Consider the following 17,861-nt stretch of genomic DNA (forward strand, 5'->3'; position numbering starts at 1 on the left):
GCAGAGGCGTCATGTACGAACACAGAACTGGCACGTTTGAAAGTCCATATATGTGTGACATTTTGTGATTGAGCTGTAATCATCACTATAAAAAATAAAATTGAAAACATTTATACAGAAATACCAATGGTATATTAAAAATATAAATATTATTTCAACACATAACCACAACACTTACAACAAAAGGAATTTCATATCTCTGAGCTGGATCTCGTTGAAATTTTGCCCAGAGCTGCATAACCTATTGTTTAAAAAAAGGGTTATAATGGTGCCAAATAACAACACACACTCTGAGTTATCTTGTTGCCTTGAACTGATCAGAAACATAGTTTTCATTGAGCATTTGTTATTGCATTAGTGCTCACTTTACACAACAGAACCTTTTCAGGTACTTCCTGAAAGTATTGTCTCGTAGGCCATAGATAAATGGACTGATAGATCGTGGGAGCATCTGTACTGCAATATAGGTGGCGAAGAGGGAGTCTGTAAAATTCTTCGGGAACCATTGCCGTAGAACATCTTGGAACATGGGGGTCACATATGAAGCCATACAAAGCAGCAGCTGAAACCCATGGAGGAAGATTGTGTTTCTGGCTTTCTTGGCATTTTTGCTAGCTGTTTTTGCAGTGAAGAGGATCTTGAAGTAAGTATAAAAGATGGTGATCCAAACTATAATTAGAAATACTAAATATGTGTTGTCATTCTTCTTGGTGATGATGGGATGTGGGAAGACACTGTTTCTGAGGCAGAACACTCGAGAATAAAAGAAGCCCAGTGGCTGTGTGGCAAAAGTGATGAAGAGATCAGACAGACCAGAAAACGCGGTTGTCAACCAGATTAAACCAATCAGCATTAACGTTCTCTTGACGGTGCAGATCTGCACGTGCTGAAGGGGGATGCAGATGGCGATGTAGCACTCGACCGCCATGCATGCCAGGTTCAGAGGAGTGTTTTCAGTGGTGAAAACAACAAGCAGGATGAAGACGCAACAGACAGAGACATTTATTTTGTAGATGGTGTAGCTGATGACAAACATCACGACGGTCAGGGTCACTTGGATCATGTCGTTGACCACCAGGTGAATGAAAAGTATATACCGAGGATTTGTGTAGAAGATCTAGAGGGTGGGAACAAAGGCAGACAGGGTGTGAGAAAAAGTCTGAGGGCCGAGGTGAAGTGACTTACAGACATAACAACTCTAAAACTGTGTATTATCAAATGAAAATCATTAAGTCAACTTGTCCCTGCAACTGTTAATCGCAGTACATCACATTCTCCTGATCAGGACATAACAAAGCAAACCATGTTCCACCCAACAATACATCTGCTAACATAAGCTCTATGCAAGGTGGAGGAATACTCGACCTGGTGTTTGCTGAAGGTGTGAATGAGGCTTGCATTGATGTAGTTGATGGAGATCCCGAGAACCACAACGATCACATTCTTGATCACAGCTTTAGTGAAGGAGTCTCGATACTGTAAAACCACTGTCACGTTGGCAGATGAGGCGTTCATCTCTTCAAAACTGAAGAGAAAAGAATAATCATTATTTTTCAGTTCAAAGAAAATAATTGCAGTGATTATAGGTTATAGGAAATGACCTCATGAGACAACACTGATTTTAACACTCCATTTTGTGGAGAACTTTCTGAAGATCAGAAACATTTAAACTAAAAGAAGGTGCAGCTAATAACTTAAGATACTTTTTAGATATTGTATCAAATTTATATAACAGCAAAATTAATTCAGAACAAATGACAGCAAGTCACCACCAGTACACATTATAATTAGTAATCATCAATAACTTGTAAATCTTTAGGTTGCTCTACTCTTTTTTTCTTTCTTTTTTGTGAATACCTACGTGCATATTTAAATATTGATAGCCAATCTTACAGTAGATCAAAACACAAGATAAATCTGAGAATGATAATGATGCTAAAATGTAGTTATTTTCACTCAATACAAAATAATATTATACACTGTAATTTACATGATAACCTATAGCCTACTCATGTTTCTTCATAAATTTCACATTCTCAAATTGTTTCATTACTAACTGGTGGATAAGTGTCTTAAACAATCGTTCTGAACTGATTCCTTAACACATAATTATATCTACAACAAAGACAGGGACACAGAGACAAAGACAGGAGGGTGATGCATTTATAATAGTATTTACTTCTAGTTCTTAAGGCTAAAAGAACTTGTTCTTTGCTCATCATGTATTGGTGCTTCATAATATCATATCAAAAGCTTAAATAATAGGCCTACATCTGGCCTTGGTTTAAAAGTTATGGGCTGTGTTTCAGCTTTCAACAAATGTAGATATAGATTATAGAAATAGATTTTCTTTAAATGAGGTCAAAATGTTTCTCAGTAAAAACATGAGAACAAAGTCACTAAGATCAGTTCAGTCAGAGGATCAGAGCACTGTTTGAAAAAAACAAATATATATGATCTTTCAATTGATATGAATGAATTTAAAGTCATAAGATCGAGATATGATTATTAAAGTAAAGTAAGATAGTAGTCTGAACACTTTCAAAACCCTCAAAAAGTCTCAATGTTAAGGAGTCATGACTTTCAGACTGTCCATGTTTCAGTTCAGAACAAATATCCTTGCACTGAACAGATTTAAAATGGTTCTTCAAAAACCAGAGACAACCCAGGCTTTCCAAATATAAGAAAGTGTAACAAACAAGGACTCAGGGAATTCAGAGAATTAAAACAATCGAAAATATCAGTCCATTATCATGGCTGAATAATTTAAAGGCTAGTCATTAAAAAAGACAAAAATGTTTCGACACTCGTTCTTCATCAGGGTTCCAAAAAACAAATGTAAAAACGTTACTCTTGGAAATGAAAATAAAAAAAGCCAGCAGGTAAAAAAGACTCACATTGAACTTCTATCATACTAATAAAATATCTGTCCATTCAGAACACAGTTCAAAGGATCACATAGTTTCTTGTGGGTGTAATTTACCTTAGTTAATGCGTTTGGACCAGGACACCAACAATATGTCTAAAGACAATCTCAGAGTTTATATGTGCTGCTGTGACGGATAATCCCTGGTGTGTGAATGCATGATGACCTTGCATGTGTAGTGTGTGTTCATACATTGAATCATCTTTACCTCTTATTCTTTTTGTTGTTTTGTGTGAACACAAATGTGAATTTTTTAAAAGACACAAATCTGCATTTGCATTGTGATGAATGTGGAAAACTAGACTTCAAAGCAGAAACCTCATGTACAAACACAGCAGTGACACGTTTGAAAGTCCATACATTTGTGTCATTTTGTGATTGAGCTGTATATTAGAAAGATAAATATTATTTCAACACATAAGCAGAACACTTACAAAAAAAGGAATTTGATATCACTGAGCCGAATCTTGTTGATATTTTGCCCCAAGCTGCGTAACCTATTGTTTTTTAAAAAAAAGGTGATAATGATGCCAAATAACAACACATAATCTGAGTTATCTTGTTGCCTTGAACTGATCAGAAACATATCTTTTAAACATTGAACAATCATACATAGACAATTGAAAAGTATACCACAAACAAGCCTGTGTCTGTAGAACATTACCTAAACCAAAATCAATTGGAATAACTTATAAGAAAGAGCAAATAACAATCAGGACTATGGGCAAGCATTCAATGCTGTCTGTTATCAGCAATTTGTGACTCACTGTACATTTTGGTCGGTAGCAAAAAAGTACTGATGTTTGATTCCCAGCCCTTTTTCTTACCATCATAACTTGTGTAATTATAAACTTTTATAAGTATAAACTCATGCTTTTTTTTGGCATGAGAAAAAAACAGCCATATAAGTCATTGTTTATTGTCCGCTGACAATTTTAAGAGGCCCTAGCAATTCTGACTGAAACCAAGGAGAAAGTCAGTAGATGTAAGAGAGAATGACAAAATCTGCATATGGACAAGTTTGGGATGGATGGATGGGTCAAACACAGAACATTCACCCAGGAGACCTCTGTTGGTGTCCTACGCGAAACCAAAATTCAACTCGGACTTATTTTAACGAACATACAAAGTTAACATATGTATCATACTTAACTTACATATGTGAAGTGAGTTAAGTAACTTATGTACATGATCTAAGTTGCGCAGAAAAAGTGCTTTTTTTTCAACCCTAAACGTGATCTTGTTCAAGAGCTATCCAAAGGCTTTGACGTCTCCATCAACCAAACTAACATTAATCATGCTTTTGTCCTGTTCTCCTGTTGTTGTCAAGCGGTCATATCTGGAGTCATTGGCAAACAATCTATTCTTTTACCCATGATCTGATGCTTACTGCGGGTTCACTTTCAAAAACAGAATAGTTTTCAGGTACCTTCTGAAAGTCTTGTCTCTTATGCCATAGATGATTGGACTAAGTGATCTTGGCAGGATCTGTGCAATGATGTAACATGCAAACAAGGTGTCTGTTTGATTCATAGGGAACCATTGCCTCAGAACATCGTTGAACCTGGGGGTCGCATACGAAGCCATACAAAGCAGCAACTGAAACCCGTGGATGATTGTGTCTCTGGCTATTTTAATATCTTTGAAACCTCTTTTTGCAGCCACCAGAATTCAGAAGTAAGTGTAAAAGATGGTGATGTTTCAGTTCAGAACAAAAATTCTTGCAATGAACAGATTTAAAATGGTTCTTCAAAAACCAGAGACAACCCAGGCTTTCCAAATATAAGAAAGTGTAACAAACAAGTAATCAGCAGGTAAAAAAAGATTCACATTGAACCTCCACAATAGTTATCAAATATCTGTCGATTCAGAACACAGTTCAAAGTATGACATAGTTTCCTGCAGGTGGAATGTGTTGTGTTCAGACCACAACACCAACAGTATGTTTGAAGACAGTCTCAGAGTTTATATGTGATGCTGTGACAGATAATCTCTGGTGTGTGAATGCATGTTGAGGTGAACATGCATGGGTATAGTGTGTGTGTGTGTGTGTGTGTGTGTGTGTGTGTGTGTGTGTGTGTGTGTGTGTGTGCACGCACGCATTGATTTGGTATTGTAATGACACTACAATTTAAAAAGATGCAAATTTGCATTTGCACAATAACAAAGGTGGTAAACTGAAGGCCTCATGTACAAACTCTACTTTGGCATGTTCGAAAGTCCATACAAGGATGACAAGTTCTTTGTTACTCCTGCTGAATTGGTTGATATTTTGATGAGAGGTCAACTAATGGTGGATTTTTGAAGGTTTGGAGCAACAAAAGCAGAGAGTTGATTCATCGGCCGATATCACTGTTGCTGCTTGCTAGTGGAAAATGGGGATTTATTTTTGCGGAGATATATTAATTCGATATTACTTGATAGAATTGGAATAACTGAATTGATGACAATTGCATGTAGACCTATTTTTGTATTCTGTTCTGCAATTTAGATTAGGTACTACACAGTATAGTGCACCTTGGCTGTGATGTGAGAAATGGTAAATATTGGCAGAATGATATGATATAAAGATTGTCAGCGTTCACTTTTCTGACTCCTGAAGAGGACATTAAAGTTAACATTAATGCTTACTGTGGGCTCACCTTACAAAACAGATGCCTTTTCAGGTACCTCCTGAAAGTCTTGTCTCTTATGCCATAGATGATTGAACTAATTGATCTTGGCAGCATCTGTGCAATGATGTAACATGCGAACAAGGAGTCTGGATAATTCTTTGGAAACCACTCATACAGAGCTTGTTTTAACAGGGGTTCTGCATATATCGCCATACACAACAGCACCTGAAAACCATGGAGGATGATTGTGTTTCTGGCTTTTTTAGCATCCTTGCTAGCCGTTTGTGCAGTGAACAGAATTCTAAAGTATGTGTAAAAGATAACCAACCAGACTATAACCAGATACACAATATAGGTAATGTCCCTTTTCTTGACAATATGGGGGTTTGGAAAGGCAGTTTCCCTGAGGCAGAAGACTCGGGAATGATAGAAGTCCACTGGTTGCATGGCCAAGGTTATGAACAGATCAGGAAGCACAGACAACAAACTTGTCGCCCAGATTAAACCAATCAGCATTAACGTTCTTTTGATGGTGCAGATCTGCGCATGGCGGAGGGGGAAACAGATGGCGATGTAGCACTCGACCGCCATGCAAGCCAGGTTCAGAGGAGTATTTTCAGTGGTGAAAAGAGCAAGTAGAATAAAGACGCAACAGACAGAAACATTTATTTTGTAGATGGTGTAGCTGATGATGAACAGCATGACGGTCAGAGTCACTTGGATCATGTCGTTAACCACCAGGTGAATGAAAAGTATATACCGAGGATTCATGTTGAAGATCTGGAGGCGGGGAGAAAAGCAGGGCAGATGTGAAGTTAATGTTAGTTATACAGCAAGCGTAGAACAGCATTAATCATGCATACTTGAATAAATAAAGTTCACATTAGTGAACACTAGTTTTTACCATAACATATATCATTTCTCACTGTCAAATTATTTGATTATGGAAAGAAATACCCAGTGTTTCCCACACATACACTTTACAGACAGGTATAATGAGGCTTAAGTATATTTGGTCTATATATTTATTTATTTTTTATCCGTCTGAGAGAACAACGTCATCTTTGAACGATTAACTAGTGGTCAGCCTGCTCTCACACATTTTAAAATCTCACAAAACACAAATGACTATATTATGCTTCTTTGCACTACATATTTCAGGATGCATCCTATTAATTCATTTCATAATGCACATACATCAGCGTTTCTAGCAAATCTGGCAAATTTATTCGTGTTTATAATACTTCTTATTTAATATATTACTACACACCATATGTGTATTACAATTTCAAGTGCAATTATCGTGTGCAATGGCATTATTATTTTATTCTATATTTCTGTTCCTCTATTGTAGGTCAGGGCGATTAATTGAATTTCAATTTCGATTTGAATTTGGCTTTCCTAGATCATGTAAACAAGATAATCGTAATAAAACGATCATTCTGCCGAACACCGTGTCTTGTGTGGTAAAATGCAGCAAACCCTTCCATCTCCACCTGTGCACTCCGCTCCGCTCCGGCCCTGCCCTAAAATTTTCGGAGGAGTCTGACTTGGAACAAACGAAGATATTGTGCAAGATATGTCACGCGACTGTGTCTGCACCTCAGGGGAACCCGCCCATTTTTATTTAATCATTTAAAGTCCACACACAGAGTAATACATGACCAAGCAGTGAAGGAGCAAAAAACTCAAAAATTAAAAGCTCCTAGACTCCTGCTATTACAGGTGTATATGCCAGGGGAGGGATCAAAAGTTTATTTATATCTTATATTATCTTAATGTTGCTTAAAGTTGGACAATTAAGCCAACACAGTGTAGGCTAACTTTTAGACTATTTCTGAAAAAGATAGTTGAGTCTCAATCTCAGGTTGTCAAATACAGATGTTAGAAGCACCATCCAACTCGCAGTACATCGCCCACCAGCTGGTGTGTTTATTTTTTAAGCTTAAAAATAGTTATAGATCACCAATTTCAAAAGTAATTGCATCTTTCACCGCATAGACAGCCCAGCTTTATGAAAACACACACTTTTAAAGAAAAACGTATTTAATGTAAACATATATTTATCAGTGTATTATTAGTAGTAATTAAAGAAAAGTAGTACCTGGTGTTTGCAAAAGGTTTGAATGAGGCCTGCATTGATGTAGTTGATGGAGATGCTGAGAACCACAACAATCACATTCTTGGTCACAGCTTTGGCGAAGGAGTCCCGATACTCTATAACCACGGTCACATTGGCCAATGACACGTTCATGTCTTGACGGCTAAAGATCGAATAAAAGGAAACATATTAAATTAATTATTGATAATAATTATAGACATTATTATAAGCACTTATTTTATATAATTAAATACTTCTTTTACATTTTTAGATACATGTTTATTATTCTAATCAATATTATAATGAAAATACCGACATGACATTTGTTAAAATAATGAAAAACCTTTTTGAATAATTTCTAAATAGGTTTGCATTGCACATTCAAAAATGTTAATTGTCAAAATATGGTTAAAAATTGAAACACACTCCTCTGTACATCATTGTCATATTGCATTACAGCATTACTTCTCATTTCTTAACATTATGTTGTGTGGCAGTGGGCATCAATAGTGAGACTAGGTTAAACACTTTTCAAACTGGATCATGAGAGTTACCAGCATTTGTTTGTAATCATATTGTATTTCTTTATCATTCATAGATACTCAAATTATAAACCGCACTCATTGATTTGTACTACTAAAAAATTTGCAGCAGCTGTTGGTTGTTGTGAGGTGAAAGTTGTAAACATTCATTTCTGGTAACGGTAACATAAAGAGGGACTCACCTCAGGCCCTGGTTCAGTGCATCAACTTAAAAGATGAAAATTGAATGTATTGTTATTTGAAATTGAAGTGAATACATTTAGTATTTAGCAGTTAACATGTAGGATCATAACGATCATGAGGTGTTCTGTGTCATTTTTCATTTAATGTGTTCTGCATCCTTTTAAAGCTATGATGACAAAACAAGCTGATCATGAATTGAAAAGTATCTCATACCTACATTTGATATGAAGTTAATCATTTGATTAGATCATCAATCTTTTGAAATTAATCATATATTGTTGTTAAACACCTATCAAGCATTTTTAGAGAATAAAACTTAACATTGTTTTTAATCCAAACTTGTTCTTCTTATTGCTTCATCCAGCAGACTCCAAGTTGTGTTCTGGGAATGCGAAAGAGAATGTAAAATGTAAAATGTCGAGAAAAAAACATTGAAAAGAATCAAGTCAAACATTTACAAAGAAAATACAGCAGTAAAACATTATTTTTTGTGCATTCTGTACAATACCAGTTAAGCCATGCTGGTTAAAATATGGCTTACACAGTTTAAGTATCAGGCGTGTCAGGATACAGCACAAAGTTCAGTACAGATCAAAGCTTTCAAGGCAACATGAATATCTAATATAAAGGTAACATTGTTGGTTCAATGCTTCTTTAAACTTTACTGTTACACATTTAAAACCACATGACTGCACAGAACTTACCTGAGTCAATGCACTTAGACTAGAGAGTGTTAAGACTTTATATATGGTTTAGTTGGCAACCATCCATGGACTCAGAAGTGTGTGTGTGTGTGTGTGTGTATGTGTGTGTATGAGTGTCTGTGTGTGTATAAGCTTGCAAAAGTAGACAAGTGTGAAACTAATTGGACAATAATTTATATAAATTATGTGAATTATATGCCAAAATAAATTCGGAATTGACTCCTATGAAATTTAGATGGCACTGGGCCATACAGCCTTTGAATAATATCACAATATTCAGGGCCAGAGCACCAGCTGAAACATGCTCAAAAACTAATTCACTTTGCATGAATTTAAAAGTGTCTTTCATGGTTTTCAGCAATTGGCGCGACAAAACAGCTCTCTAGCACCTCTTAAAATGAAGCCGGGGACTACTTTCACCTCCATTTAAAGCGAAACTCTCGCCAAAAAGCAACCAAGGCTTTATTTGGGATTGAACATGAGTCAAACCTTCGTGTGAAAGCATAATTAGGACGAAGGAGGCACTTTTAAGATTTACCGTAGTTTCGGTAGAACATTGTTTATGTACACAGAGTTTATGAAAAAGAAGGTTTTTGAACTACTCACATTAGCTGCTTCAGCTCCTGCGCGTTGCGGTCACGGCAGGCAAAAAGTGTCGATCCCTGAGTGTGATCTGACAGGCAGGCTTGAGGAGCGGTTCACCATTACTCTCCTGCCTGTCAGGTCACAATCAGGTATCGACACTGTTTGCCTGCCTGATGGCAACGCAGCCAACGTGAGTAGTTCAAAAACCTTCTTTTTCATAAACTCTGTGTACGCAAACAATGTTCTCAATGCTCGTGTTCATGAGTAGAGACCCTGGTGATGCTACGAGCAAAGTTTCATGTTGTGTCGAGCCTTCTTAGTGTTCTAAAAATAGCGATTTTGTTGCTAGCATATCATGCCCCATGCACTCTCATTCAAAATTAACGTGCCCGAAACCGAAATTACGGTAAATCTTAAAAGTGCCTCTTTCGTCCTAATTATGCTTTCACACGAAGGTTTGACTCATATTCAATCCCAAATAAAGCCTTGGTTGCTTTTTGGCGCCTAGACCAACCAGGGGCGGTTCTGGGGGGGGGGCCAACAGGGGCCAGTTCCCCCGTAACTCTGAGTCTGGACCCCCCTGTGGCCCCCATGACAGGGAGTCTGCATCAATAATACAATGACAGATTTCTTGCAATGATTTTGTTTTGAAGGGAAAGGCAGAAATAAAGTGTCTCAGCAGTTTACTACCAAATCAAAATTGCTGAAATTGTAAACACTGTTTTGTCTGAATGAGAGATGTATCTTTTTTTCCCGGGTTGTATGTGCCCCCTAACAAAAAAGCTGGCCCCGACCTGGCCCCCCTATAAAAACTGGTCTAGAACCGCCACTGAGACCAACAAAAAAGCTTGATGGTGCCATGACCTGAACCCACAGGAAGTTGGCAGCTCTGAATTTATTGTTTGTTTCGGGGGATTTCCTTGCATACAGAGCTAAAGTTATGCCCCATCTGGTGAACCTCATGGGACCTTATTTCAGAAAAACTTTGTATGGCAGTGAATTAGGAGAGAGACAGATGGGGTTTTATCCTGATTTATGTTTTATACAGATGGGGGTGATGTCATGAATTACACATATGACTGCAGTCAGTTTAATGTAGTTTTGTGTTATAGTGCTCAGTGAACTACATCGTCTCACTCAACACACATCACTAACACCAACACGGCCGTCGACTGGGCTAAAAAAAGTTGGTAAAAAAGATGAAAATTACAATAAATCTCCTCATATTGACAACCTACAAATTATTGTTAAAATAGAACTTGTCAGTTCTGTGAGCTTCTAATATACAGGAGCAGCACTACAATGTTTAAGTTATGGGTTTTGGAGAGCGTTCAATGAGCCGATGTCACTAACAAAACTGTTGGCCGTGTAGTCTTTATAATGACGTATTATCACAGGCGGATATTTCGTTAGGTTGAAACTTTATTGACCTGAAAATGATCTTTTAAATTGACAAACATTTCTTCTCATTCACAATGTTAGCTTATGGGAAAAGTTTTAGGCCGCAGTACATCATAAGGATGTAATTACATGGTTTGGCCACCACGAAAACTGGCTTCCAAGCCTGGCGCTGTTCCTGAGGGATTAATCCCACCCTGAACTCATTTACATGCCAGTATTCAGTTGCAGTGGCACCAGAAAAAATGAAACATTTTTTAAGGTCCTAAATGCTCCTAGCTGGATCACCATGTGATTTCCTTTGAACAACTTTGGAACAGCTGTATGTGGTGAAGATGTTGGGATGTTATTGGACAGGGATGCAGTTGCAAAGCATTATTCACCAGGAAACAGGAACTTGCTATTTTACGTTTTATCATAGTCTCCCCCCAACGCTTCTAATGTGCAATGTCAAAAACATATAACAATCGGACAAATAACTCTATTAGCTGTAGACTCCCTCAGCCAAACACACCAAAAGATTCTCCTGCTCACCAGCCGGGGACGAGTCCGAGCTGTCACTTCAGCCCTGCAGTACACTGTAACCTTTTAGGGACAGCGGAGAAACCAGATTTTATGTAGTGCTGAAGTGATGTCAAGGCCAACACATTCATCAAGATAACCTGATGAATCTCTCAGTACCGAAATGTTAAAATTCATTACAATTAAGCTACACTGTGGGCAGATTTTCCTGATTTTGCTGGCCCTTGGTCTTCTCCTGCGCACTTTTTTTTTTTCTTTCAAAGCTTTATTTCAAATCACAATATGTCATACATTTCAAATTTTAAATGAAATTCACATCAATTTCAAAAGAACTCATTTGAGGAAAACATTTGCTTGCATTTATAACACTACAAGCTTATAACATATTCAACAGGTAAAATAAAATCAAATCAAATCAAATAAAATCTAATAATAATTACAGGGGTTGACATTACAACAAAATGCTTCAGCGTGTTTAAGAACACAGGACTGTAATCTCAAAAAGCGAGAGAGTCTGACATTGTTTCATATAACTTGTTTATGGTTTTCCTCTGATAACACCTTTAGGGATGTTATATAGTTTTTAATTTCATTCTTAAAACAGTTTATGGTGGGTTTGCTGTTATTCCATTTATTCTTGTGTATATGATACTTTCCCAGAATGAAAATAATGTTCACCATTTTGGATACCTTTTTTGACAGACCTTCCATATAGATCATCACTTGAGATTTGTTAAACAAAGAATTGTTAATCCCAATATTTAACCATCGATAAACATCTTTCCAAAACATCATTGTGACTGAACAAGAGAAAAAAAGGTGTTCAATTGTTTCGTGTTCTGTCATACAAAAAACACACTGATTAACTTCAAAATTGAACCTTTTCCTTAGAGTTTCAGCAGCAGGATAAATATTATTTATTAATTTGAACTGAATTTCTTTTACCTTGGGTGAAATTGACCATTTAAATTCTCCTGCGCACCTGTCGATCCACAGGTGTGCAAAAGCTGTAGTTGTGTGAGTAAGTGACACAAAAATGATCATTCACACCAATGATGAATCATCCCGCAATTACAATATCTGTCAGAATAATCGCAGTCATGTTTTTTTATATATGGTGAAGCTCTAGTTTTTGTTCATGTCCTGTATATGATAAAATAGTATTGCTTTCTATTTCTCAGTCCGATTCAGAGTCTCTCACTGTAACATCTCTTCAAACTCTATATATTTTTAATGCTTTATTCTCACCCAACCATTACAAAGCTTCATTCTCTTCAGACGTGACTTCAAATCAATTAAAGCCACCAATTCAGTTTGGCCTTAGTTTTTCAACAAATCCTACTTATTTCACAGTTTTTAGATATTCTGGCCATTATTAAAAGATTTCACAGCCAGCAATCTGCATTTGGCTTCAGCTGGTCAACATAGCTAGCTGCTATCGAGAGTGAGGATCATACGTCACCCTAGACAGTTATTTATAGTTTGAAATGTCTATTTTACCATAAGATATTGAAGAAGAGTGAAGCTTCATCTTACAGTATCAGATGGTAAACGGGTTACATATTGTAAAAATATACGCATATATACAGTAAAAAAAGAAGAAAAACAGATAAAAGTGCTGCTTATGCTTAGCAAGTTAGCTCACTCTAGAGATAGCCTACACTGCCCCTATTTGTTTTAAGTCTTATTCAACGGAGAACAACTCTTACATATTGCAGCTCTAAACTAGAAAAATACATTTTTGCTTCAATTTATCATTCTGAAGTAAATCGCACAGTGTAACAGCTGTAGAAAAATGACACTATTCGCCTATAGAATGGTTCCGTATAAGCCTTGGTTTCACTACGGTATTCTGTTTGCCCACAGAGGCATTGTTTTCCCTGGTCATCATGCACAGATAATGTTGGAATAACCGGACTAACTGCGGAAAATACACTGCCAAAAAACACTGACGACCCCACTGACGGAGGAGGCAAAGAAGATGAAGAGGGAGAGTGGTGAAGCTGAGGTAAAACAAGAGTCAGTGTGTTTACATGACCGAATAACTGGGTTGGTCCGACTATGATCGGATTTTTAAGATGCATGTAAACACCTTAGTCTGACTAAAATCGGACCAGATCAGATTTCTTATAGTCAGATTAAAACACCTGGATTATTCAATTGATAGTTGCACTACTCCTGCATGTATACGTTCCATCAGATCAGATTGGATTTCTGCATTCTGCGCAGGCTCAAGATTTTTTTCCGGGGACCGTGAGCCGGAAGTAGAAGGACGGTGGCGGCGTCTTTCCTCCGAAATATCCATAAGCAAGAGCGCCATTGTGCATCTAGTTTGTGTAATTATCATGCACACCATATACGTAACGTACAAAGATGTAGCTTCGTCTCGCTCTTCGTACGCCATCTTTCTCGAATCCCGAGGCAGTTTGTTGTTGCTGGTGACGTAAAGAGGTCAGTCGGAGGTGGCTCTGTTAACACTAGTTGAAATGGGTACAGCGCCACCTATCGTACCGGGATATGACATGCTCCGGCCAATAATTCGATTTTCTCACCGGCATGTATACTCGGACAATTGCAGTTGTCCGATTGAGTAGCATAGTTGACCTATGGCTGCAATCCGACTAAGCTCGTGCATGCAAACGCACTAAGTGAACAGACGGGCATTCAGTTCATTTCATTCAAAGATTGTTCCCTTGCTAGCCATTTTTTGACAGGGCAGCAAGCTGCAAATTTGGCCATCCTTTTGGCGGGTAGGTCCGCGGTTTTGGATAGAGGACGGCAACTTGTTTATATCCTGTATAAGATAAAACAGTATTGTAATTGGTCTCAAAACTCTGATACTGGCTGGACTCATACAGAGCGTCACAATAAAACAAAATCAGATTTTCAGATTTAGATCAGATGTTGAATCCGATTAAGTCTGTGATCATATCTCACTCATCCTCTACCACGTGATCTTTTTTTTTCATCGGTTTAATGTTTAACAGACACATTGTGTATTTTGATATAGCATCTAGATTAAAATATGGGATTTACATTAGAGGAAGTGAGAAATTATGCCTCAGGACTCAACTCTGTCTGTAAAATATTATGTTTTGAAGTCACTCATTTCTTTCTGAAACTTTTTCCTGTTAAACAAAAATTGTGACACTTTCCGCACTTTCCTTTAATGTTTGACTCACTTGATTAAACTTACTGTGAGCACGACTTTGTTGCACTTTCCAGAGGAAGGATTCTGGGACCATCTGACATTTTCAGTAATCCTCTGTGTATTCAGGAAGTGAGTCATGCTGCAGGACACAGAACGAGCTACCATCTCCCTCATTAGGCTTCATTACTAAAGGTCACACACACTGGGTTTACTTGTTATGTAGCATCCAGCATGCAGGGCACACAGCATCAAAGGGATTTATTAGATATGTCTTCTGAGATGTTTTTCTCATCGTTGTCATTAAAGGAATCTGCAATTAGAAGGAGCTGGAGTCAATTAGCTGTGACATTAAAGACTTTAAATTACCTTTTTAGTCAGTGAAAAACAAGTTGCAGCATACTCAGTAGAGAAGTACACTGACATTAACAAGGTTGTTTCAAAACACAACCAAGCCCTCTGTGGACAAATCAACTGGTAATACACAAGGAGAACAGCTTTGTTCTACACGCATGTCTGAGTTGTTGATGTGAAAGCAATTAACAGAAACTTTACATCAGAGAATTTCAAGGTTTGCTTGTGGTGATCAAAACTTTACCATGAAGTTGTTGCATCATTTTTTATTATTACAGCCACAAGGAAAGTTTTATGTTCATGAACATTTGTAGCCACAGATTCAGCAACTCTTACTATTGAATTAATGTAGATGTCCTGTGAACTCTGTAATTTTGAGCACATACCATTAGTCGATTATCAATTAATCAGTTAATGGAAAGTAATTTTAATAATGTACATATTTCTTTTCAAGCATAAGTATCTAAATATTCTCTCCTTCCAATTTTTCAAACATGAATATTTTCAGGTTTTCTTTTACTTCCATGATTGTTAACTGAAAAATCTTTTAGTTTGGACTTCTGGTCTGACAAAACAAGGGTTTACAATAAACAAATTTATGGATTTTATTTTACTATTATTTACTAGCTGCCATTTTTTAGGTCACATGATTTAATCAGTTAATAAAGGAACTAGTGTTGTCACAACATTGGGATTTCTAAACTTCTGTACAATACTTTGAAAACTGGCAACATTTTTGATACATAGGGAAAATTCAACACATTAAAAATGACTATGGTAAACATTAAATGTCACACTATGTTTGAAACATTTGGTGTTTGCTCTTCAAATCAGGCCTTTGAAAATAACGAGAAGGGTTTCGGCCAGAAAAGGTGGGGGGTCAGAAAAAGGGTTTGTCAATCAAATGAGAAGAGTTGCTCCACCTTAAAAGTCAGTCCATCTTAAGTGTGTCCATCGACAAACAGACTGAACTGTACACACACTACGCTGCAACACTCACCGCTATAATGTTACTTTAAACGTCATACTTAACTTTACTCTCTCTCACCCAACCACATACCGTTCTTGCAAGACCTCTGATGTGTCGCCATCCATTTCATTTGTATTTTTTATTCAAACTTTGCCATTTCTGTCTGAATTGATCAGAGTTGTTAACATTTGACCTTTGACATTACATGGCTGGACGGATCCACTTGAAGGGGTTGGGGGAGGAGAAGATGGTCGTTGCCACTTCCTGCCACCTGTATATGTAGGTGATTGATATTATTATATTGAATTTTGGAGCATGTAACCCTCAATACATTTTAATGCCCGACCCTGACTCAATACTGATGCACTTAATGTGAGCTGGAGCACTGAGTTTGTGTTACCCTCTGACTGACTGATTACAGACAGTCAGAAGCTTAGCTGCTAAAAGGACATTTGTGTTTGCCATCTGGAAGGTAATAATTATTCTCCAGTTGTGGTCAGTACAATATGTAAATGGTGAACCTCAGCATTTAACAGGATGTATAGCCCCAACAAAGACAAAAAGTCCATCACGTAATATCAGATATAACTTTTTTTTACACTGTATTTATATATTTTTATGCTATAATTTCACTTGAAGATTTGAAAGCACCATGTCAACTGTCGCGGCTAAAACCCAGTCTAAACCCAGACATCACTACTAAATCATGTCTGAACCTGGTCTGGCCCAGCCTGTTGGGTCCTGACAGGTTTGGGTCGGGTATCCATGCTCTGCTGCTAATACAGAATACTGATCCAATAATGTACCAATACTCCCCTCCCCCATATTTAAAATCTGTAGCCTTTGAGTTAATTGGAATCATGTTATGTGAGATAACATAAAACCAGAGATAGATGTGGCACCATAAACTGAGTCTGGGCCGCCATGACTGTGTGTATAACTAAATACTTATTTTTTATAATGACACTGAATCTGTATTTCTCATGGATCAGTCTTGTCATGGCTGACACCTGACCTGCTTAATAAGATCAGTATCTGCACAAACATTGATCAAATATATCTGTTGAGTGATTTTCTCCATAAATCATAGTTGAATCCAGCATTACATTACTTTACTTTTGCATTACTTTCAATAAAAAAAGTTTTACCTGATCATGTTTGTTTAAAAGGAGGAAAGAAACTTCTGGAACAAACTTGTGTTGCATCACAGTCCACCGAGAAAATGTGCTTAAGGTCAAAGTCAGTAATGATGCTCTTTGTTGGGAAGCAGTCAGTGATCCCTGTGGAGCTGCTCTTTAAACACAGCAAACAACAGTCCACCAGGAATTAGCTTTGTTCCTTTAAGCTTTGCACTCGATGGTAGGTCTGCTCACCCTTTCCAAAAAAAAACGTATCTTTGACCCGCTAAGGACAAACTTTTGTCATTAGAATACTGAACATTAGGAGCCTTACAGAGAAAAGTTTAGTTAAAATGTTCTGACATCCACACACTTGTTGAGATGTTTCAATATTGCATTTGTCTTCCAGATACCTTAAAATGTGAATTGGCTGATACAGAGTACCGATTGGTTACCAGTATGTAAAGAAGACATGTTCAGTTCAGGGTTTGAGTCCGACCTGTGGCTCTGTGCCTCATGTCAAACCCCACTTTCTCATCCTGTGTTCTGTCATCTCTCTAGCTTAACAGTAATCAGTTATCAGTAAAGCCATGAAAAGGCCAAAAAATGAAAACATCAAATAGATATAAAGCATAAATAAATATTGAACCATGTACATAAAAGCAGTATACTAGTAACCGTGTACGTATATGATA

At 37.2% G+C, this 17,861-nt stretch overlaps 2 protein-coding genes across 2 annotated transcripts; both read right to left on the reverse strand.

Moving 5' to 3' along the window:
* Window positions 1–361: 361 nt before the first annotated feature.
* LOC115582817 (odorant receptor 131-2-like) lies at window positions 362–1,515 on the reverse strand. The gene is made up of 2 exons (XM_030419027.1): window positions 1,366–1,515; window positions 362–1,117 (listed from the first exon to the last, which is right to left on the reverse strand). Exons 1-2 carry the CDS (start codon window positions 1,513–1,515, stop codon window positions 362–364), a joined length of 906 nt encoding a protein of 301 aa, XP_030274887.1.
* A 4,038-nt stretch (window positions 1,516–5,553) lies between these two features.
* LOC115582818 (odorant receptor 131-2-like) lies at window positions 5,554–7,795 on the reverse strand. The gene is made up of 2 exons (XM_030419028.1): window positions 7,646–7,795; window positions 5,554–6,321 (listed from the first exon to the last, which is right to left on the reverse strand). The coding sequence occupies exons 1-2, from the start codon at window positions 7,793–7,795 to the stop codon at window positions 5,554–5,556; spliced, it is 918 nt and encodes a 305-aa protein (XP_030274888.1).
* Window positions 7,796–17,861: the final 10,066 nt, after the last annotated feature.

This window comes from Sparus aurata, chromosome 6 (genome assembly GCF_900880675.1).
Source record: "Sparus aurata chromosome 6, fSpaAur1.1, whole genome shotgun sequence".
NCBI classification, from domain to species: Eukaryota; Metazoa; Chordata; class Actinopteri; order Spariformes; family Sparidae; genus Sparus; species Sparus aurata.